Source organism: Hibiscus syriacus, unplaced genomic scaffold, assembly GCF_006381635.1.
Source record: "Hibiscus syriacus cultivar Baekdansim isolate YM2019G1 unplaced genomic scaffold, ASM638163v2 tig00116954_pilon, whole genome shotgun sequence".
In the NCBI taxonomy this organism is placed as follows: Eukaryota; Viridiplantae; Streptophyta; class Magnoliopsida; order Malvales; family Malvaceae; genus Hibiscus; species Hibiscus syriacus.
Genome location: NW_024063483.1, coordinates 897,844 through 917,317, shown reverse-complemented (window position 1 = coordinate 917,317; position 19,474 = coordinate 897,844). Strand labels below are relative to the sequence as shown.

Here is a 19,474-nt window from a genome sequence, read left to right as displayed (position 1 = left end):
TGATGGATCAGATGATAGAATAACAAAATATTCATACAAAGTTATCGTACAAACCAAAGGAGAAGGAAATAAACATACAAATTCTCGATACGTTAGGTTCTTCATCCTGAATTTCATCTGCAACTCTCAGAATTGTATCGATATCTCTATTGTTTGCAAGAGACGAAGGAACGTATCCAGCAATTCCACCAGCAGGCTGACCTACTGTACCCATCCCAAATCTTTCCCTTCTTAATGCCGCCCGTACTAACCGCTCCCATAGCTCTTCCGCTCTTGACATTTTGGTATGGATAAGTCACACGAATTCTACAACAGCAGATGATAGAAATAGCACTGTTAAGAAATATGTAAAAAAAAAGAGCTCGAGCTCAAAAAATGTTTTCTACTTTCTATTGATCTGTTTTCATAAATTTCCCGAGAAACAAACAGATCACTATAAGTTACATCAGAGATTAGTTGCGAATGAAGATCGAAAAAAGGAAATGACGTACCAGATAGCTGTAAGCAAAACCCTAGAGACCGAGTTGGAACAAGAGTTCAATATGTGAACAAGGGAGGTTTCGATTAGAGCTTTTTTAAACAGCAAAACAACGCGATGGAAGAGTTCAACAAAGTAAAGAGATGAAAATTATCTAGCTAAAGGAAAAAGTCGAACCCGTTTACCGGCAACAACCGGTTGCACACGCCTTTGAAATATATGAGTGACGCGGTGAAGAAAACTCTGTCACGTGATAACTATTGACTTCGGGCTTAAGGCCTTAAGGTGCGTTTGGTTCACGGAAAGTAAAATTATCTGTGGAATAAAAGATTATCATGGAATAGGATTACTGAGAATGTTGTATTTTATTTTTGGTTGGTTTAGCAGTAATGTAAGATTACCGTATTTGGTTAAAGAAATAAAATATTATTAGAATGTATATTTGACCAAATATATTTGTATAATATTACAAATTGTAAAATATTTATATATTTTATTTAAAAAATTAAATTCATAATATTTATATAATTTTTTTATAAAATTAAAAATATAAAAAATATTTAATGAAAGGGTAAAAAAAATTAATCTCTGAACTTCATATAAAATTTTAATTATAGACTTTTTTTTGTAAATCTAAAATAATTTAAGGATAAATTTGTAATTTAACATTCGTATAATTTTTATTATTCAATGACAGAAGAATAGTGTTTTTGGAAAAAAAAATAAAAATTTAAGGGTATTTTAGTTCAAAACGTCGGTAATGTTACAATACCTAAGAAAATGGAGATAATGATATTCCCGGTAATATATCCAAAAAATCTATTATTAGTAATAAAACATTATCGGGAATGAGATTTCCGGCCAACCAAACATGGGAATGTGGGATTCCCATCCCATGAGAATCCCACAATCGTTGAATTAAGAAATAGGTGTCATCTTTGCACTTGCCCCATCGGTTTGTTTAGATAAGATATATCTTTTTGGTATTAATAATAGGTTTAATTAAAAAAAGTGATTAATTTTTTTAATTTAAAGTATTTAAAGTTTTTATATTGCAAATGTCTAATATTTGGAATTATCATTTAAGATATGTGAGTATTAGTGGCCATTAAAAAAATTATTATTCAATTAGTATTTAACACGTAGTATGTTGTTTAATTTCCTTTAATTTCAATTTTTAAAAACAAATTTATTAATTAAGAAAACTAAAATCCTTAAATTACCTAAAATTCGTACCATAACTTTCATATCTTTAAATTTTATATTTTATCGTAGAATCAAATATCAGCGATCATCCCATTTTATGTCGATATTTCACCAATTAGTTACCCTTTGTTGTCGCTTGAGATTGCACATCTTCTTTAAACTCTTTTGCACAAAATCATTTTTTATCCGATTGTTCGTCATCACCGATGAGGTTACACTGTCGTTTACACCCGAACCTCCTATCTTCGCTTGCCACTTGATCTCCAATCTTTAATGAGTTTTGGATATTTAAGAAAAAATTGAGAAAAAAATATTTTTTATAAAATTTGAAAAATATTTTTTATTTTCAAAATATTCATATAATATGTAAATTGATGGATTTTTTTCAAGTATTAATGGTATGATCTCAAAATAACAACAAAAATAATACTTTAAACACTGATAATGGATAAATCACTAAAACATCTATTTTGACTGACAAAAACTTTAGATGTCTAAAATATAATTTAGACAATTATTTTTCAGTTAAACTGGTCTAATATTATCATTTATGTGCAACATGATATCTAATTTTTTTACAGTTAGATACCTAAAATTTATACTATTACAATTAGAAACCTATTCTTTTAGATGCAATTAAATACTCAAATTTTATTTTATTATTTGCAATTAATTGTCTAACATTCATTTTAAATAACATGTTTTCATAATTATTTTAACGTTTACTTCTTACTATGTAACATATTTTCTCTTCAAGTAAATAATATTAAAATTATATTAGATGCAATATCAAATTTAGTACGTGATAGGTTAAAATGCGACATATTATCATTGATAATATGCATACTAAATATATATAATATTTGAATCAAATTTTCTAAATGAGAATATTATTCTCTTCTACTATTAATAACATTCAAAAAATTTGAGAAAATGATTTTTAGATTAATTAAGATAGATTGAAAACAAAGATAATAAAAAAATCTAAAAGATTATACTTTTAGTTGTTCTATTTTGGTACTTAAATTTTAAGTTTTCAAAATCACACATAACGTTTGGTTTAGAATTCATTTTGGTATCCCGCTGTTAAAAATTTAATGGTGTTGTTGACGTGTCATCATAAGATAATGTCACATTATCATTGAAAAGGTTAAAATATTATCACATCATTAATTATGTTAATTTTTTTAACGATGGGTATCAAACTAAAATATAAACTAAATGTTAGATATAATTTAAAAAATAATAAAATTTAATATATCAAAAGAGAATAAAAGTAATAATTTAGCTAGTAAACGAGCAATTTACCCTTAAAATAAAATAGATTGGAAACTAATATGTAAAATATATACTACATTATTAATTAAACTCGAAAACACATGTAAAAGAAAAGGTAAAATATACGGATGGTCCCTATTTTTCTAGTCCATCTAATTTTAGTTACCGATTCAAACAAAAAGTGATTTTGATCACTTATGTTATCGATTCAAATAAAAAGTGATTTTGATCACTTCTATTATCGATTCATTCGATTTTGGCCCATTGACAGTAACTCCGTTAACCTATTACTTCTTCTTCTTCTTCAAATAAAAAGTGATTTTGAACACTTATATTATCTATTAATTCGATTTTGATCACTCATGTTATCGATTAGTTCGATTTTGGTCCCTTGACAGTAACCCTGTTAACTCGTTACTTCTTCTTCTTCTTCTAAATATCGTTATTAACACTAACAAGTAAAATGAAAAGCCTAAACAGAACATACTCGAAGCTAATGGGAGTGTAAGAACAATGTAGCAAACTTGAACAAAGTAACATCATATACTTCTCAGATTAGCGTATATGAGCTTTAACTATGTAATAGTTAGTGGGAGCAAAGAAACCGAACCATAAAAGTAATTTCTGTGTAAAACAATACCCCTGAAAAACACTTTTTTAGTAATCATATTGCTTACTGCAGGAATTTTTTACAAATCTAAAGAAGCATATAAACATAAAATTAAACACAACAGTACACTCCAAAACTTGTCCTTGGTGTGTAAGCGTTAAATGCCTTCTGCTAAAAAATAGTGGTGTGAACAAATAAGGTATGATAAAACTTACTATGAAAAAAAAGACAAAATTTTCTGATATATGTGCAAAAGATCACTCTGGGTAGTGGGTACGGACCGGATGAAATTATGTTCAATGGTGGAAGCAATTGCAAAAGCTTGGCTTAAAAATCAAAACACGGCGAATGGATTACGCGTGCATCGTCCATCCACGTGCGGCGAGTGCCTTTATCACCTGGCTAGCAGCCTCTATGGGGTCACTTAATGGTAACAGCTCCAGCTCTTAGATATCTGTAAAAAAACATTTTCAAGCGTTAAGGCATTATCTTTGTTCCCAAGCATTTTCAAGCATTTCAAGGCACTGGATTTAAAGTAGTGGAAGAAGAAGACAACGACGACTTGGATTATTTATTTATTTTTTAATTTTCAGTTCAGACTAAACATAAGAGATCAAAATCATTTTTTCAACAGGTGACTAAAACCAGATGGGCCGAAAATATAAGGACCGTCCGTATAGTTTAGCCTAAAAGAAACCTAGCTAATATCACTGAAAGAGCTGCTACGCCTACCAGCAAAAACTGCGCTGAATCTTTGTTTCCTTTGCTACTTGCTACATATATAATCGTTTTATTGATTTGCTTTTAGCTTTGGCTTTGGCTTTGGCTTTAGCTTTGGCTTTGGCTTCTCCGTCGGCACTTTGAACAAAAACAATACCCCTTTACAAAATCACCTTGATCTCATCGAACTTCCTCTATATTTATTCTCCTTTTGTTTTCCTTCTCTCCATTCTCCACGTTGGCTCTCTCTGCCTCTCAAAGGTTTGTATCTTTCATTTTCATCAAGTTTCATGCTCTATATTCCGGTGGCTAGTCCATACTCAAAATTTGGAAGCTTTCATGGTCTCTGATATGGGTTTCTTCTCATATTTATGGGAAATATGCAAAATAGATTCATATTTGACGTTGTGGTAGAATGTATCTATTTCTTAGAGGTTGAAAGTGGGGACTTTTGGGCTTTCAGTAAGGTAAAATAGATGGAAGCTTTGTTTGGTTAATTTCATATTAGTTTGTGTCTTTGAGGAATTTCTTCATATATTTATCGACCAACATTTTATTCACCACTAACTGGTTTAGTTCATTTTCTTTGCTTCGTCATCATTTATGTGAATTAAATAAGTTGTAATCTATGGATGGATGGACATTTTAGTTTAGTTGATAAGAGCAAAATGAAATATATTTTTAAAGCACAATATGTGTTATTATACATACTCTGTATGTGTTTGTTTTGAGAAAGTCCTGATTCGTTTTTTTCTTTGTGCATAATTTTTGTTTCTGCTGTGAAATATCAGTTTTTGAAAATGGCGTCAGCAGCAGTTTCCGGCCTGCAACTAGCTTCGGCAAGACCCTGCATTGCATCCTCTCGCAGGGTATTTAAGGCAGGTGCTGCCACTCTGGATGCCAATTCCAAAGCTGTGTCATGGACTAAGTTAGCAAGTGTTCGCAATTTATCACAATCTTTAGAGCCTTTACGGCGTGAGTTTGCATCATCTTCAGTGAAGTTTAAGAAGGTTGTGACAAAGGCAATGTCTGAATCTAGTAAAATAAGCCTGTTGCTGGGTTGCCAATTGACTTGAAAGGTTTGACTTGCTATTTGTTGTACTTCTTCCCTGTGTTCTCGTATTAGTCGCTTTTGAAACCCATCTGTCTGATTTCCTTAAACTGATCCTACATATGCCTCCTTTCGTAGAAAAATATTTAGAAAAAAAAATTATGTCTACTACATTCTCTCCTTGACCATTTTTGTCATTGGGAGTTTTCATTAACTTGTAAAGCTGTCTACCAAACTGGAAGGCTGTTGTCCCAATGAATTCCACGAAGCTATTTTAGTTCTTTAATAGTTTTTGACAATCTTATTAAACATTAGGAATGCTGTTTTATGCAAGGTAAGAGAGCATTTATTGCTGGTGTAGCTGATGACAATGGATATGGTTGGGCAATAGCGAAATCTCTTGCTGCTGCAGGTGCTGAAATTCTAGTTGGAACATGGGTGCCTGTAAGTAAATTAAATCTTTGTAGTCCTTATCTAAGTTTTTGTAGGTCTTGACAAAAATGTAGCATGCTGAATTGCTGACAATAAAGTTGTCCTTGTAGGCTTTGAACATATTTGAAACCAGCTTGCGACGTGGAAAGTTTGATGAATCACGAGTGTAAGAGCTGGTTATATTTTGCAACATATTGGATACTTCCTTAAATTAATGGTTTTTTTTCCTGACAGAAGTTGACATTTCAGATTGCCCGATGGCTCTTTAATGGAGATTACCAAAGTATATCCCCTAGATGCAGTCTTTGACAACCCTGATGATGTACCCGAAGATGTAAGGGATACGTTTATGACACTCTAGAGAATATAATGTTGACAAGTTCAAATATCCTTTTACACTTTTTATCTTTGTTATTACTGCAGATAAAATCAAACAAGCGATATGCAGGATCTTCGAATTGGACTGTCAAGGTATGTGCCAAAATTCTTTCTGTAAGTGCATGTCTAGGGACTTTTAAACCCTAAAATTTTATTTTGGTAGTAGACTTGAGCTCACATTCAGACCACCTATTGTGGCATAAAAAAATTTAAGGATTTTTGGTCTCTTTCTATATGTACTTTTGAATGCTTAGCAGATGAGATTTATGAGTATGTTATTTTAATTCTTATATGTCGCAGGAAGTTGCTGAATCCGTTAAACAGGACTTTTGTGGCATAAATAATTAAAGGATTTTTGGTCCCTTTCTATATGTACTTTTGTATGCTTAGCAGATGAGATTTATGAGTATGTTATTTTAATTCTTATGTGTCGCAGGAAGTTGCTGAATCCGTGAAACAGGACTTTGGCAGCATTGACATTCTTGTGCATTCACTGGCTAACGGACCAGAGGTACATGAGTTTTCAGCCTCTCAATGCTAATTGGTTTCATCTTTATTCTTTATTCTTAACAAACAATTACTTCTTCACAGGTTAGCAAACCTCTGTTGGAGACATCTCGTAATGGATATCTTGCAGCTTTATCTGCTTCTAGTTACTCCTATGTTTCTTTACTCAAATATTTTGTCCCATTGATGAATCCAGGCATGTCTTCTTGTGGGTTCTAGTTTATAATTAGGTTCACTTTACATCTTATGTTGCTCTGCTGTCAAATAGACGACTTAGTGCTTGGATATGTGTTTCTGAAATAAGCTTATTGCTGATACAGGAGGTTCTTCACTTTCTCTTACATACATTGCTTCCGAGCGAATAATACCTGGGTATGTTTGCTATGCTTTGTTTCCTTATTGTACTGAAAGTAGAGCCAATACTTCTTGTTAAGCAACTGAAGTCTAAAACGATGTGATAATACACAGATATGGTGGAGGTATGAGTTCTGCTAAAGCTGCACTAGAAAGTGATACAAGAGTGAGTTCCTCAAATTAGGGTCAACACAATATCTGCCGGTAAGAAATCGCCATTGTTCACATCTTCTATCAACATTTGGAATATCATAATCTTAAAATTGCTGCCTTTTACTGATCCATGACTTGCAATTCCAATGCTTTTTTTCTGGATGTTGCCATAAGATAATTTGGTACTTATAATATTTTGACAGAATAAAATGTTTTGATGACGTTGAATATCCTGTATACAAAAAATTATTTTATGAACTTATCTCACCACATCATCCATGGTCCCGGCCAATGAAAACCATCCATTTCACCTTTTTCCCTCCATGTCATCAACTTTCCAAGGATGAATATTCACTTTTTTCACCATGTAAACATGGAGTGGGTGGTTACTTGGAAGTTCATTTTAAGTGGATGACATGGATAAAAAATGGTGAAGTAGGAAGCTTCTACTGATTGGGACCATGAATGATGTGATGAGGAGAGTCCATGAAATAAGTGTGGCATAATTTAGCATATTTGCGAACTACAAGGCCGGTGCCAATTTCTGTTGAAGTAGATTAGTGATATATGCCCGTGTCAAGAAGGGATAAAGAGGATGAAGGAATAAGTATATACTAGGAAATCTCCTTTCATATGTAGTTTCTCACTAAGGGATAGTTGAGGGGAATAATTTTGACGGACGTTCTCGTATTGTGCTTAGGAATTAACTAGCCTAGTCATTGGACTTTATAAGTCAAATTATTCATTGCTTTTCCTTGAACTTTTATGCTTCAGCCACATTCGTTTGCCCGGTACATAATACATAGGATAAAAAGCACAGGTTTTTTGGATTCGAGAATATCCTTGGAGATTGTTCCTTTTGAATCTTACAGTAATTTGTAAGTTCCTTCTGTTTTCTGGTCTACAGGTCCACTAAGAAGTCGTGCTGCAAAAGCAATTGGATTTATCGATACAATGATTGAATATTCAATTGCCAACGCACCTCTACAAAAAGAACTATCAGCAGGTTATTTGGTGAACAATAATTTTTTTAAGTGTCACGCATTTTGTTTTCTTGATTGCTGAATTAAAGAAATTGTTGATGAAACAGATGAGGTAGGTAACGCTGCTGCCTTCTTGTCATCACCATTGGCTTCTGCTATCACTGGTGCTGTCATATATGTCGATAATGGTCTGAATGCGATGGGTGTTGGAGTTGACAGTCCCATATTTAAAGACCTTAACATTCCTGGAGACAAGCATTAGGAGTAGCTGCCAGGGTACAGAGATAACAAACTTAATGCTGAATGTTCAACGTAGGACGTTTACTGTTGATACCTTACCGGTCTAGGACATTTCAATCAGCAACCCCATTTTGCCATGAGAATCTAATGCTCTGCCTCTTTTCTTTTGTTTAGACTCTTCAAGTTCTTTTTTGATAGACATTCTAGCATAACTGACGTTTATCACATTAGTGTGCTGCCAAAGATTGAACTTTCTTGAGCGGACAAGTTTCATTAATAAATCGATTTGCTTTATCATTGTGTTTTCAGCTTATGCCCATTTTTACATGTATCTGTAATTTGCAGGAAGTTGGACCAATGTCATGGATACTCCTTTGTTGAAAACCGGAATAAATACAGAAGATAAACATCTAAATGGTCAAATATATGTGAACTAGCATCTAAAAGATTCATAATACAGGCATTTTCCTACCTTAAATTTTAAATTAAAGTTACAATAAAACTAAATCCAGTGAGTCAGATAACTAAAAGGTTAAGTCATTTACCTTAGCTGGTCGAAGGTCAAAAGGATTAAACAAGATACAAGCACTAAAAGTGGACGCTGCTGCTGCTGTTGCTACTGCTACTGAATATACAAAAGCTGTGGCTAAAATCGCAGATCGTTAACCGCCCAATCTTGCTTTGCTGACTATCACTCGTTGGTCGGTCATTTATTGCCATCAGACCCTTCGTTCATCCTACCTTCACCCATCTCATCATACTGCTGTTTTCTCCATGCTCTTTCTTGATCCATTGATTGCCCTTGTGAGAATCGGTGCTCTCCATCTGCTTTTAAGCCAAACAAATAAATACATAAAAATAACAAATGCCCTGCTTTCTCACATGGCTTTAAATATGTCAATCACCCTTTTTCCTGCTGTTGAAGTTACAGGAACAGAAATAAATTGAAAAGTCAAATAATGAGACAGACTTAAGACAGAAGCTGTGAACTACATGATGTATCCTCCCCTGTTTGAAATTTGTATCATTGCATTCATTATTATGAGAATAGAAATCAATAATTGACTGTAAATTTGTACACCTTAGGCACAGGTAAATTGAGCATCCAAAAGCTATAACCATATATACAATAGATGATGATGCATCCTTACTTTTACTAGTATCATATCGTAATTGTATATAATTAGTAATTACCACTTTCATTGTCAGATGCATCTTCAAGCCTCGCAATTGCATCAACTAGGGCTTGTTCGTGCTCCTACAATGAAAAAATATCCATCATGATTGCTGCAACAGCTTATGCAGAACAAGACCAAAAATTGACAATACTTACTTTCAGCACTTTCTTTGCTTTCTCAATCTCTACAGGATCAGGATGGCTTGCACCAAAAACTTTTTCCACCTGTTGAAATTTACACACAATTAAGGAAAAAAAGGTACACACCACATGAGACAATTGCAGTCTATAGATAATCTTCCAATATCAATTATACCTCCTTAATTAGAGTATCTGTATGAAGTATCTCAATATCACCCAAAGCCTTTTTCCCAATGCCATTTTGCTTAGAAGGAATATCTTTTTTGGCACCTTGGAACTCCCCCTACCTCTTCCTGCTCCAACAACCCCACCACCACGAGCCATGGACTTCTTACCCCCTTGGCCTGGTCCTGGACGACCACCTCTACGGGTTATTCCAGGATCTTCACCTTCCCATCTAATGTCTTCAGGAGATATCTACCATTATACATATAACAAATCAATGGATGGAAAAAAAGCATAACCCAAAGAACTTTTTTCTAATATTTATTGTCTGATTGAAAAAAAGACGGGGAAAATAGAATTTCATTTTTAGTCTCTTATTGCTCTATGAGGTATGAGCATCAAGTAATAAAAAGTACAAACAGATGGTAAAAGACATCCTACGAAGTACCAAAAACAATGAGACATTATAATTATCAGAATTATGAATTCAGCACGCAATAATACAAGCCTAAGACAATGTTAATACCATGATCATAGATACAACAGTTCCAAAAACATGGACCCTATCCTATAATTGTAATGCACAACCGTTAATTAAAGAGCAAACTGGGAAGATACACAGAAGGTTGATGAAAAAGAGTGGAGATATAACTTCAATAAAGCTATTTATTTGGAGGTTGGAACAATAACTTTGTCATATAATGCTGAATTACATGATCCACATTCACATTAGTAGATAATAGATATAACAAAATAATGCAAAGGGAACCTTCTAAATTTACAATTCCAGACATAAACTGGTTGCAAATTCATGAAAATCATATTGATCATTGGCTATGCTTAACAATACACTAGAACTCTACAAGATATAAACCATGCCTCAGGAAATATATGGGTTCAAGAGGCAAGGATGGACAAACACATATATTCTGTAATATATGATAAACAAACTGAGAAACATATGCAACAAGCTTAAGAGTTGATTTGTTTAAAAAGGTACTTACATACTTACTGAAGGTAAATCGGTTCATAAAAGCAACAATGTATTGTATGAAATAGCATAAAGATACAACAATTCTACCTCTTTGAGATTGACCCATTCCCAGGTTTCATTTGCCGTATTAATATCATACACCAAAGCATGCCGCCCCTATCAATGTTGAGACATAGGATTACAAAGAGCTCCATTAAGTAACAGTTTAAAGTATTATTAACAGTGAAGTATACCTCAACTCGATTATAGTCTGTTATAACAGCCTCATAGAAATGGTTATCTTCAGGCCACCTGGTCCAAACTTTCCTTCCAATTAATGGATCATACGGTGCTGCTTCAGCAGTTTCATTTGTTGCAAAAGCCCCTGAAGAAGAACGATTTGGAGCCTGGGGCCTTCCAGGAAGACCTGTGGAAGGGTACTGCGTCGACTTCAATGAGGATGCAACAAAAGATACATAATCAGTATGTGATAAAAACAGAATATTCGTATCTCAATCATTACATTTCTTATGTCACTTGAAACCATTTAACTCACTGATTTTGACTTCTTGCTCTTTGCTCCTGGGGGAGGACCCCGTCTCATGGTCAATGAAGATGGATGCATAGATGGATGCAATGCAGGAGATGGTCCACCCATAGATAATGAAGCTACAGACTGTGACGTTTTTTGCTTCTTGCGCGATCCTGATACACTTGGACTAGGTAAAGGGTCATGAATAGGCTGACTGGTACTGAGCATTCCAGGCTGAAGCCCACTCATCGTTCTCCATTCCCTAACAGTAATGATTGGTCATAGTTCCCATCATATTTCAGAGATAACCAGAAATCGGTAATAAAAGCTTCTCAGAAGAGCATGACACTGGTATAATCAGACCTTATCCTACGAATCATGTCATCAGCATTAACCCTCAATAGAAGCTCCCTATGTTCCTCATCAGATACTCTCAACTCCTTTCTGAGCTCCGTAATTAAACTTTCCTTCTCCTGAGAGAGAATATATTAAAACCTATGAAATAATCTTAAATGTCACAAAATATTGAATAATATACCCAAGATAAAGCATCTGATTGAGCTTTGAAGGCCCGTAAAACCGAACAGTATGCTTCCTGCTCAATGAGATGGATTTGAGTTTCCATGTCACCATGCATTCGAGGCAAAGGTGCAGAACCTGCAACTGCTGATCTTCCATTCCCAGCAGCAGAGCGACTCCCTCTTTGAAACCTATTTTGATGTGAAGGAGGGAGGTCATCATCTGTTCCTGCAGTTGCGTAAGCTCATAAGATTCATTATTTAAGGATATAGGATATCACAATATCTATGGAAGGGTTCAAAAGGAATAATATACCCATTATAATAAAAGGAAATCTGAGGTACAGAATCTTTCATGAAGTTACAAGCTGTTAAATTGTTTCTTGAAATTGCTCATTAATGAACATTTCAGAACACTTCAAACAATGTCGAAATTGCAACATGAACAAAGACAAACGGGTGAGAAAGGAAAAGGGAGTTCCAATCTTTGGCGAATACAAGCTACTGTAAGATTGAAAAGCATGTTTCATGAACCCTAGATACTCAAGATTAGCCAACGAAAGCCATATAACTTTTGTGTCAATAAACCAAACTAAAGAAACCAATTTCTTTTCATCTCAAAACCATCAGATTACAACAAAAATAAAGATAAACTGAAACAAACCCGTGAACTCAACTCACCGCTGCTATCAGAAAGCACATAGTCCATGACAGCTCCTTCAAATTTCAACCTTCACTAATGCTATGAAAACACTTTGATCCAATAGAAGAACCAGAATCAAGCTACTAAATGTTGAGAAAGACAAGGTAAGAATACCTGGAAACAATCAACAAAAACCAAAATAGTCATAAATTCCGCTAAATGAGAACATCAATCAACTAAACTGGCTACAAACACCGTCCAGATTTTTTGTGCTACAAGACTTCACAACTGTTGATTATACTCTAGGCCCTAGCTGAATGCAAGATCCTTACAGCATGCCTTTAAAATATTATGCTTACAAATTATAGTTGCAACTTTTTTTCTTCAAACTAGCTATGGAAACAGTACAAATAGAAAGTAAGTGATTGGTGATTTCGGCATTTTACAATTTAAAATCTGTGAGGTTTTGTCAATACTCCTTAATTATGCATCAAATGCCAAATTACTGATGTATCAATTAGCTACAATTTCAACTACTTTTTTGCTAGTATAAACTACATTCGGACATGGAAGCAAATAACATCTAGAAACATTACCAATTAATTCTTTTAGAACAAGAAATAAATGATTTTCTACTTTAGCATATAGCTATTATGTTAAGATTGGCATTGAAATTTAGCCATCAGACAACTTTTAAGTACATTGATGATTTTGCCTTCTATTATTTACTTGTACTCTATTGCAACTTGCTTTTTATGAAGTAGAAAGCAAATAGCCAACGACCAAATAAACATGAATTCAAGTAAATCCGTTGAAACAAAACTCCTAATGACGAAAAGTACGATCTTAACTATGAAGACAATTCAAAGTCACAAACTTTCAACTCTAATCAAGCCTCACAATTATTTAACCAGTCTCGCCGCCAAAATACTAAACAGGAAAAAAACTAAAAAAAAAAAATCAGTTTTATGCGTTCACAGAAAACAAACCCTAAATCCACGAAAACTACGCTCCCGTAGTTTTTCGAAGAAAATCACAAAATCTTAGACACTCACCTTTCCTGTCCGAAGGCCTCCTATTTAGAGAATGGAAAGCAAATCATTTTACCCAAAATTCGCTTCAAATAAGCTTCGAGAGCAATAAAATTCGACGAATCTTTTTTGAAAGCTTAACTCCGAGAAGCTCCGACACTGTAAAAGACGAAAATTTCTCGGAAAATTCCTTCAAATCCTGAACAAAAAGAAAAATTGAATCAAATAAGCTCCCTGAAAAGTTGATTCGATAACCCAACACGTTCCCTTTAGGACTAAATTCTGATACGATATTTAAAATTATGCTTAAATTTGAGAAACTATTGGGATTTCAAGGGAATTACGAGAGATTTGGAGATGAAAATTAGGGATGGAACTAGGGTTTAGAGAGTGAATTTTTTTTTGACGATATTTGGTTTGGATTGCGAGAGAGATTGCGAGAGAGAACTCGGACTTGAAATCTATTTTTTTATTATTATTTTGTTTAGTTAATAATTCATTTTGGGTTCCGCCCTTTACGACCAGATTAATGTCGTTTGATTAATATTTACAAATTTGGATAAACTATACCTGAAGTCAGTCAATTATTAGTTTGGTAACAAATGGATCACACTTTTTCTAATAGTTATAATTTAATCTGTCAATTAAAAAATTATTACAAATAGACCATTTAATCATTAAATATTAGACTAAATAGTGACATGGCATAGTATAATTATAATAATATTATCTAAAATTTATATATTCTGTTCATTTAATTTTAATTTAAAATATTAAATAAATTTATTTTTTATATTAAAAATTTAACCATTTTTCTTTTAAATTTTTTTCTCCCATAAAAGGTATACTCTTTTTTGTTATTTATAGTTATTCTCCACATCTTATCTGATATTCAATTTAATTAATGATGATATTATATTTGTTATTCTGTATGAATATCATATAATATAGTTGGCAAAAAAAAATCTTATGGAATCTATTTTTTCATATACATTTAAAGGATATTATCTTTCATATTTAATTAATATTTTCGAAGTATTTATTACATGTTATATTCATTGATGTAGGACTTTCAATTTAATTTTTGGGTCATAAGTACTGTTATACAAATATTTTATAAGGTTACACGCAGAGTTTACTTAGCCATATTATTGGTTATTCGTTGATGTAGGACTTTTATCAATAACTTGTTGCTACTTTATGATAGAATTCAGTTATCCAACTATTACTTTGATATAATAAATTTATTTGATTTAACAATATCATAAAAAATGATTAAATTGACGAATTTAAAAAATATTATTAAATTACTTTAAATTAAGATTGAATTTATAATTTTTAAGATAAAAATTATTATTATATCAAACTATATTAGATTTTCATTTTAGTTTTAATCGTTAAATTATTTGTTGGTTATAAATTTGTAATTTTTTTTATAAAAAAATTAATTTGCCTTACAATCGAGTTTATAATTGAGTTAAAGTTGATAATCAAGTTGTAAGTTTCACACGTGTGAGAAGCTTGGTTGGATGGGAAGGTTGCGTATATTCAACAGATCGACAATTCAACCGATCTCTCTCAAATTTAATTAAAGAAAAAGAAAAATGAGATTTAATCTCTCTCCAAAATCACCGCTCCTCACACTCTCTTCTTCCTCTCTCGCTTCTCTTTGCCTCCGCCCTTTCCTTCCCTCTTCCCCCAGATTCCCTTTTTACCCTCCCCTTGCACGCCACTTGCCCACCGGCCGCAGCCTTCGCATGGACTCGTCTTCACCGGTTCCCCCCTCCGCCCTCTCGGTCGACTTCGTCGCCGACGGTTTGAAAAAACAAAGCTTAAGTGAACACGATAATAATAACAAGAAGAAAAGTGTTAAATTGAGCCTCGAAGATCTTAATTGGGACCATTCATTCGTTAGAGAGCTCCCAGGTGACCCTAGAAGCGATTCAATTCCACGTCAGGTTTAATTTATACCTTTATGCTTTTTTTCTTTTGGTTGAATTGAAATACATGGAAATCATGTATATATATATATATATATATATATATATATTATTTGTTTTGCTATTATAATTTCAAAATGCTGGCAAGGACTAGAAATGTTTTATATTTCATTCTTGTTTGTAGGTTTTCCACTCATGTTATACGAAAATCTTACCATCAGCTGAAGTAGAGAATCCGAAGCTTGTTGCCTGGTCAGATTCAGCGGCTGAGTTGCTTGATTTGGACCCTAAAGAGTAAGTCTTGCCTTTTGATCTCGAAACATATTGGTGAATGAATAATGGTGAGCCATCTAGGTTGTCCGTATTCTGAATTTAGACGCTAGCGGTAATTTAAAAAAAAAAAACCTGAGAGGCGTTTAATTAGGGCATGCCTCTTCCATCTCTTAAAAGCCATTGTCTGGCACCGCCTCTTCATCTTGGTGTAGACCATAATTACACTGATTCTGCATATGGGAACTTGGATTGTATTTCATGGAATGTTTAACTTTCAACATCTGTGTGAGAAAATTGAACAAGGGGAAGTGTGGGGAAATCCTGGGGATAAATTTGTGAAGATATCAGTGAGATCTTATGCCAGTGACTTCTTATTCCTTTCTATATTTTACATCATCTCTATTTTTCTAATTAAAGCATTTGAAAGTGAGTTGGATTAATTGTCATATATAGGATACTTGATCCTATGGAGAGAGATCGGAGTCGAAACTCCTTATGGATAAGATTATTTTGAATAAGTTGAAGGTATATTGTCATGTATGCACCGGAATAAGATAAAACTATGATCATTGACTCATCAACCTTTTGTTGTAATACCTAATATATTATCCTATTAAGAAAAAGCCTTTGTAAGATTAATTCATTGCACATAATCTTGAGAAACATATATTTTGTCCAAGGGATTAACTATATAGGTCTTTCTTCGAGTTGCAGATTTGAAAGACCAGATTTCCCCCTTAAATTTTCAGGGGCTTCTCCTTTGGCAGGAGCGTAAGTATTTTTTGAGTTTTTTTTTTTTTTGAATTACTACCAGCTTCTTTCTTAATCATGCTCCATTTGGTCCTCATTGGTATTCCCTATGACAGGGTGTCATATGCTCAGTGCTATGGAGGACATCAGTTTGGCACATGGGCTGGTCAACTGGGTGACGGCCGTGCTATTACTCTTGGGGAGATTCTGAATTCAAAATTAGAAAGGTGGGAACTGCAGCTTAAAGGAGCAGGGAAGACACCTTATAGTCGATTTGCAGATGGGCTTGCAGTTTTACGGAGTAGTATCCGTGAATTTCTTTGCAGTGAAGCAATTCATTGTTCATTGATTTTTTATTATTAAGATAACCACAGGCTAACAGGAAAATTGTATAACTCTTTACATCTTTTACTGCAGTGGCAATCCAAAGGATGAGCCTGGTTCAGTTGTTTGCAGAGTTTCCCAGTCCTTTCTGCGGTTTGGTTCATACCAAATACACGGTTCCAGAGGAGGAGAGGACCTTGGTATTGTACGTTCTTTGGCAGACTATGCCATTAGACATCACTTCCCTCATATCGAGAACATGAGCAAAAGTGAGAGCTTGTCTTTGAGCCCTGGTGACAATGATCAATCAGTTGTGGATTTGACTTCAAACAAGTATGCAGGTAAACACATGGATTCACTTTGGTTGCGAAATGGCAGGGAGTTGGCTTTACTCATGGTGTGCTGAACACAGACAACATGAGCATTTTAGGTCTCACCATTGATTATGGTCCTTTTGGATTTTTGGATTCTTTTGATCCGAGTTACACTCCAAATACTACCGATCTTCCTGGGAGAAGATACTGTTTTGCAAATCAGCCTGATATTGGTTTATGGAATATTGCACGATTTGCCTCGACTTTGATGGCTGCAGACTTGATAAGTGATAAAGAAGCTAACTATGCCATGGAAAAGTATGTCAGTCTGATTTGTGTTCTCTTTTATTTGTAATAATACTAAAATATTCCGTGGTAGACTGTTAATGCATTGTCCTGACACAGGTATGGGACAAAATTTATGGATGAGTATCAAGCAATACTGAGCCAAAAACTTGGCCTCCAAAAATATAATAAACAGCTTGTTAATAAACTTCTTGGTAATTTGGCCGTTGATAAAGTGGACTACACAAACTTCTTTCGGGCACTTTCCAATATCAAAGCAGATCCCGGCATTCCCGTGGATGAGTTGCTGGTGCCACTGAAGTCTGTTCTGCTAGACATTGGCAAGGAACGCAAGGAGGCGTGGACCGATTGGGTACAATCCTACATTCAAGAGGTATACTTGGTTTTTGGTCATACGAATATGCCCTTATTCAAGTGATAACCTTGATTATAGCTGAAATCTCACAAGATCTCTTTTCCCTTCAGCTTGTTCCCAGTGGCATCTCGGATGAGGAGAGGAAAGCTTCCATGGACTCGGTGAACCCTAAATATGTTCTCAGGAACTACCTATGCCAGAGTGCTATTGATGCAGCTGAAATGGGTGATTTCGAAGAAGTCCGGAGGCTGCTTAAAGTAATGGAGAGGCCATATGACGAGCAACCGGGAATGGAAAAATACGCACGTTTGCCTCCGGCATGGGCTTATCGGCCAGGTGTGTGCATGCTATCTTGTTCCTCGTGAGTTTATCACTCAAAGTTATGCTATACAAAAATCACTATACCAACAAAATATAAAAAAATTGAAGATTGCACTTCTGTATATATAATAGTGGAAAAGACTATTTTGATTTCCCTTTTCCTCGTAATAAAGTGTTGTAGTGCTTGTAGACCCTTGTTGACTTTTATGTTGTATGCATATATTTATGCTTTGACTATGCCATTAAATTCTGATATTTATAGCCCATTTGTTGTAATAACATACTTGAGAAATAAAAAAAAAATTATTAGCAAGCATTGATTTGTTTTGTGTAATGTAGGGTATTGTTTGGACTTGAGTCTTTGTAGGTTTTATTTGGGTTGCATTTGATTCTAACTTGTTTTTCATTCATAACGTTATAAGTATTTAAACTAATAAAAAATCTAAATTATTATTAAATAAAATATTGGGAGAATTTAAGTTCACCTTTTCGATCGATCATCCATATTTATAGGATTTTTTTAATTCTTTAAATTGAATAGTCTAACTCGTGTGAACTTCTTTTCCTTGGTGTTCCAACGTGGAAGATTATGTTTATAGTTTTCGCGTTGCATTTATTCAAAATAAAGAAATATCTTAAATTCTTATAAACAATTACAATTATAATTGCAAATTAAGCACATAATTAGAACAATTACTTATAATCATTGAAACAAAACTAACAACTTAAATCACATATAAGGAAAGATTAAATTCTAATAAAAAAATTCAAATAATGATAGATACAAACAAATCTGATTGCATTAGCAAAGAATCTCAAAAGGGATCATATTATTAAAAGATCACCAACAAATTGTATATTAGACTCGAGCGACGTAAAAAACTATCAACGAACGCATAATAAGTATCTAAATCTAATTTAAGGGTCAAAAAACAGGGAAGATCAACAATATAACAGATAAACGTCATTTTGATCAGTCGTGGCGATGTATAATCAACTCTTAGAAAATGATAAACGAAAAACAATGGTCAAATGTTCGAAAAATGTGTCAAAAGACAGAAGAAAATGTGTCATAAAGACAGAGAAAATTTTGTCATACAAACAAATTTATTGAAAAAAATAAAAGGATAATAAATAATATCGATGGTCGGCAACTAACATTAGAATTAGTGTCGTCGTTGATTGACAAAGAGAAATAAAAATAGATAAACAATTTATTAATGAGAGAAAACTAGAAGAGACAATTATTATCTTTTGCATTTAATTTTTTATACTTGTCAATTTTTATAATTGAATAATATATGTCGATTATAATGTCAAT

General features: G+C 33.6%; 1 protein-coding gene and 3 pseudogenes across 1 annotated transcript in view; 2 read left to right on the top strand and 2 right to left on the bottom strand.

Moving 5' to 3' along the window:
- LOC120189406 (callose synthase 9-like) overlaps positions 1-598 on the bottom strand; it is a 70,563-nt gene extending 69,965 nt beyond the window's left edge. Inside the window, 2 exon segments of the mRNA XM_039192695.1 lie at positions 79-306; positions 492-598. Of these exon segments, the coding sequence (XP_039048626.1) occupies positions 79-280 (202 nt within the window). The 5' untranslated portion in view covers positions 281-306; positions 492-598.
- Positions 599-5,039: 4,441 nt separating this feature from the next.
- Positions 5,040-8,691, top strand: LOC120189418 (annotated as a pseudogene).
- A 220-nt stretch (positions 8,692-8,911) lies between these two features.
- On the bottom strand, positions 8,912-13,996 carry LOC120189417 (annotated as a pseudogene).
- A 1,170-nt stretch (positions 13,997-15,166) lies between these two features.
- Positions 15,167-18,472, top strand: LOC120189416 (annotated as a pseudogene).
- Positions 18,473-19,474: the final 1,002 nt, after the last annotated feature.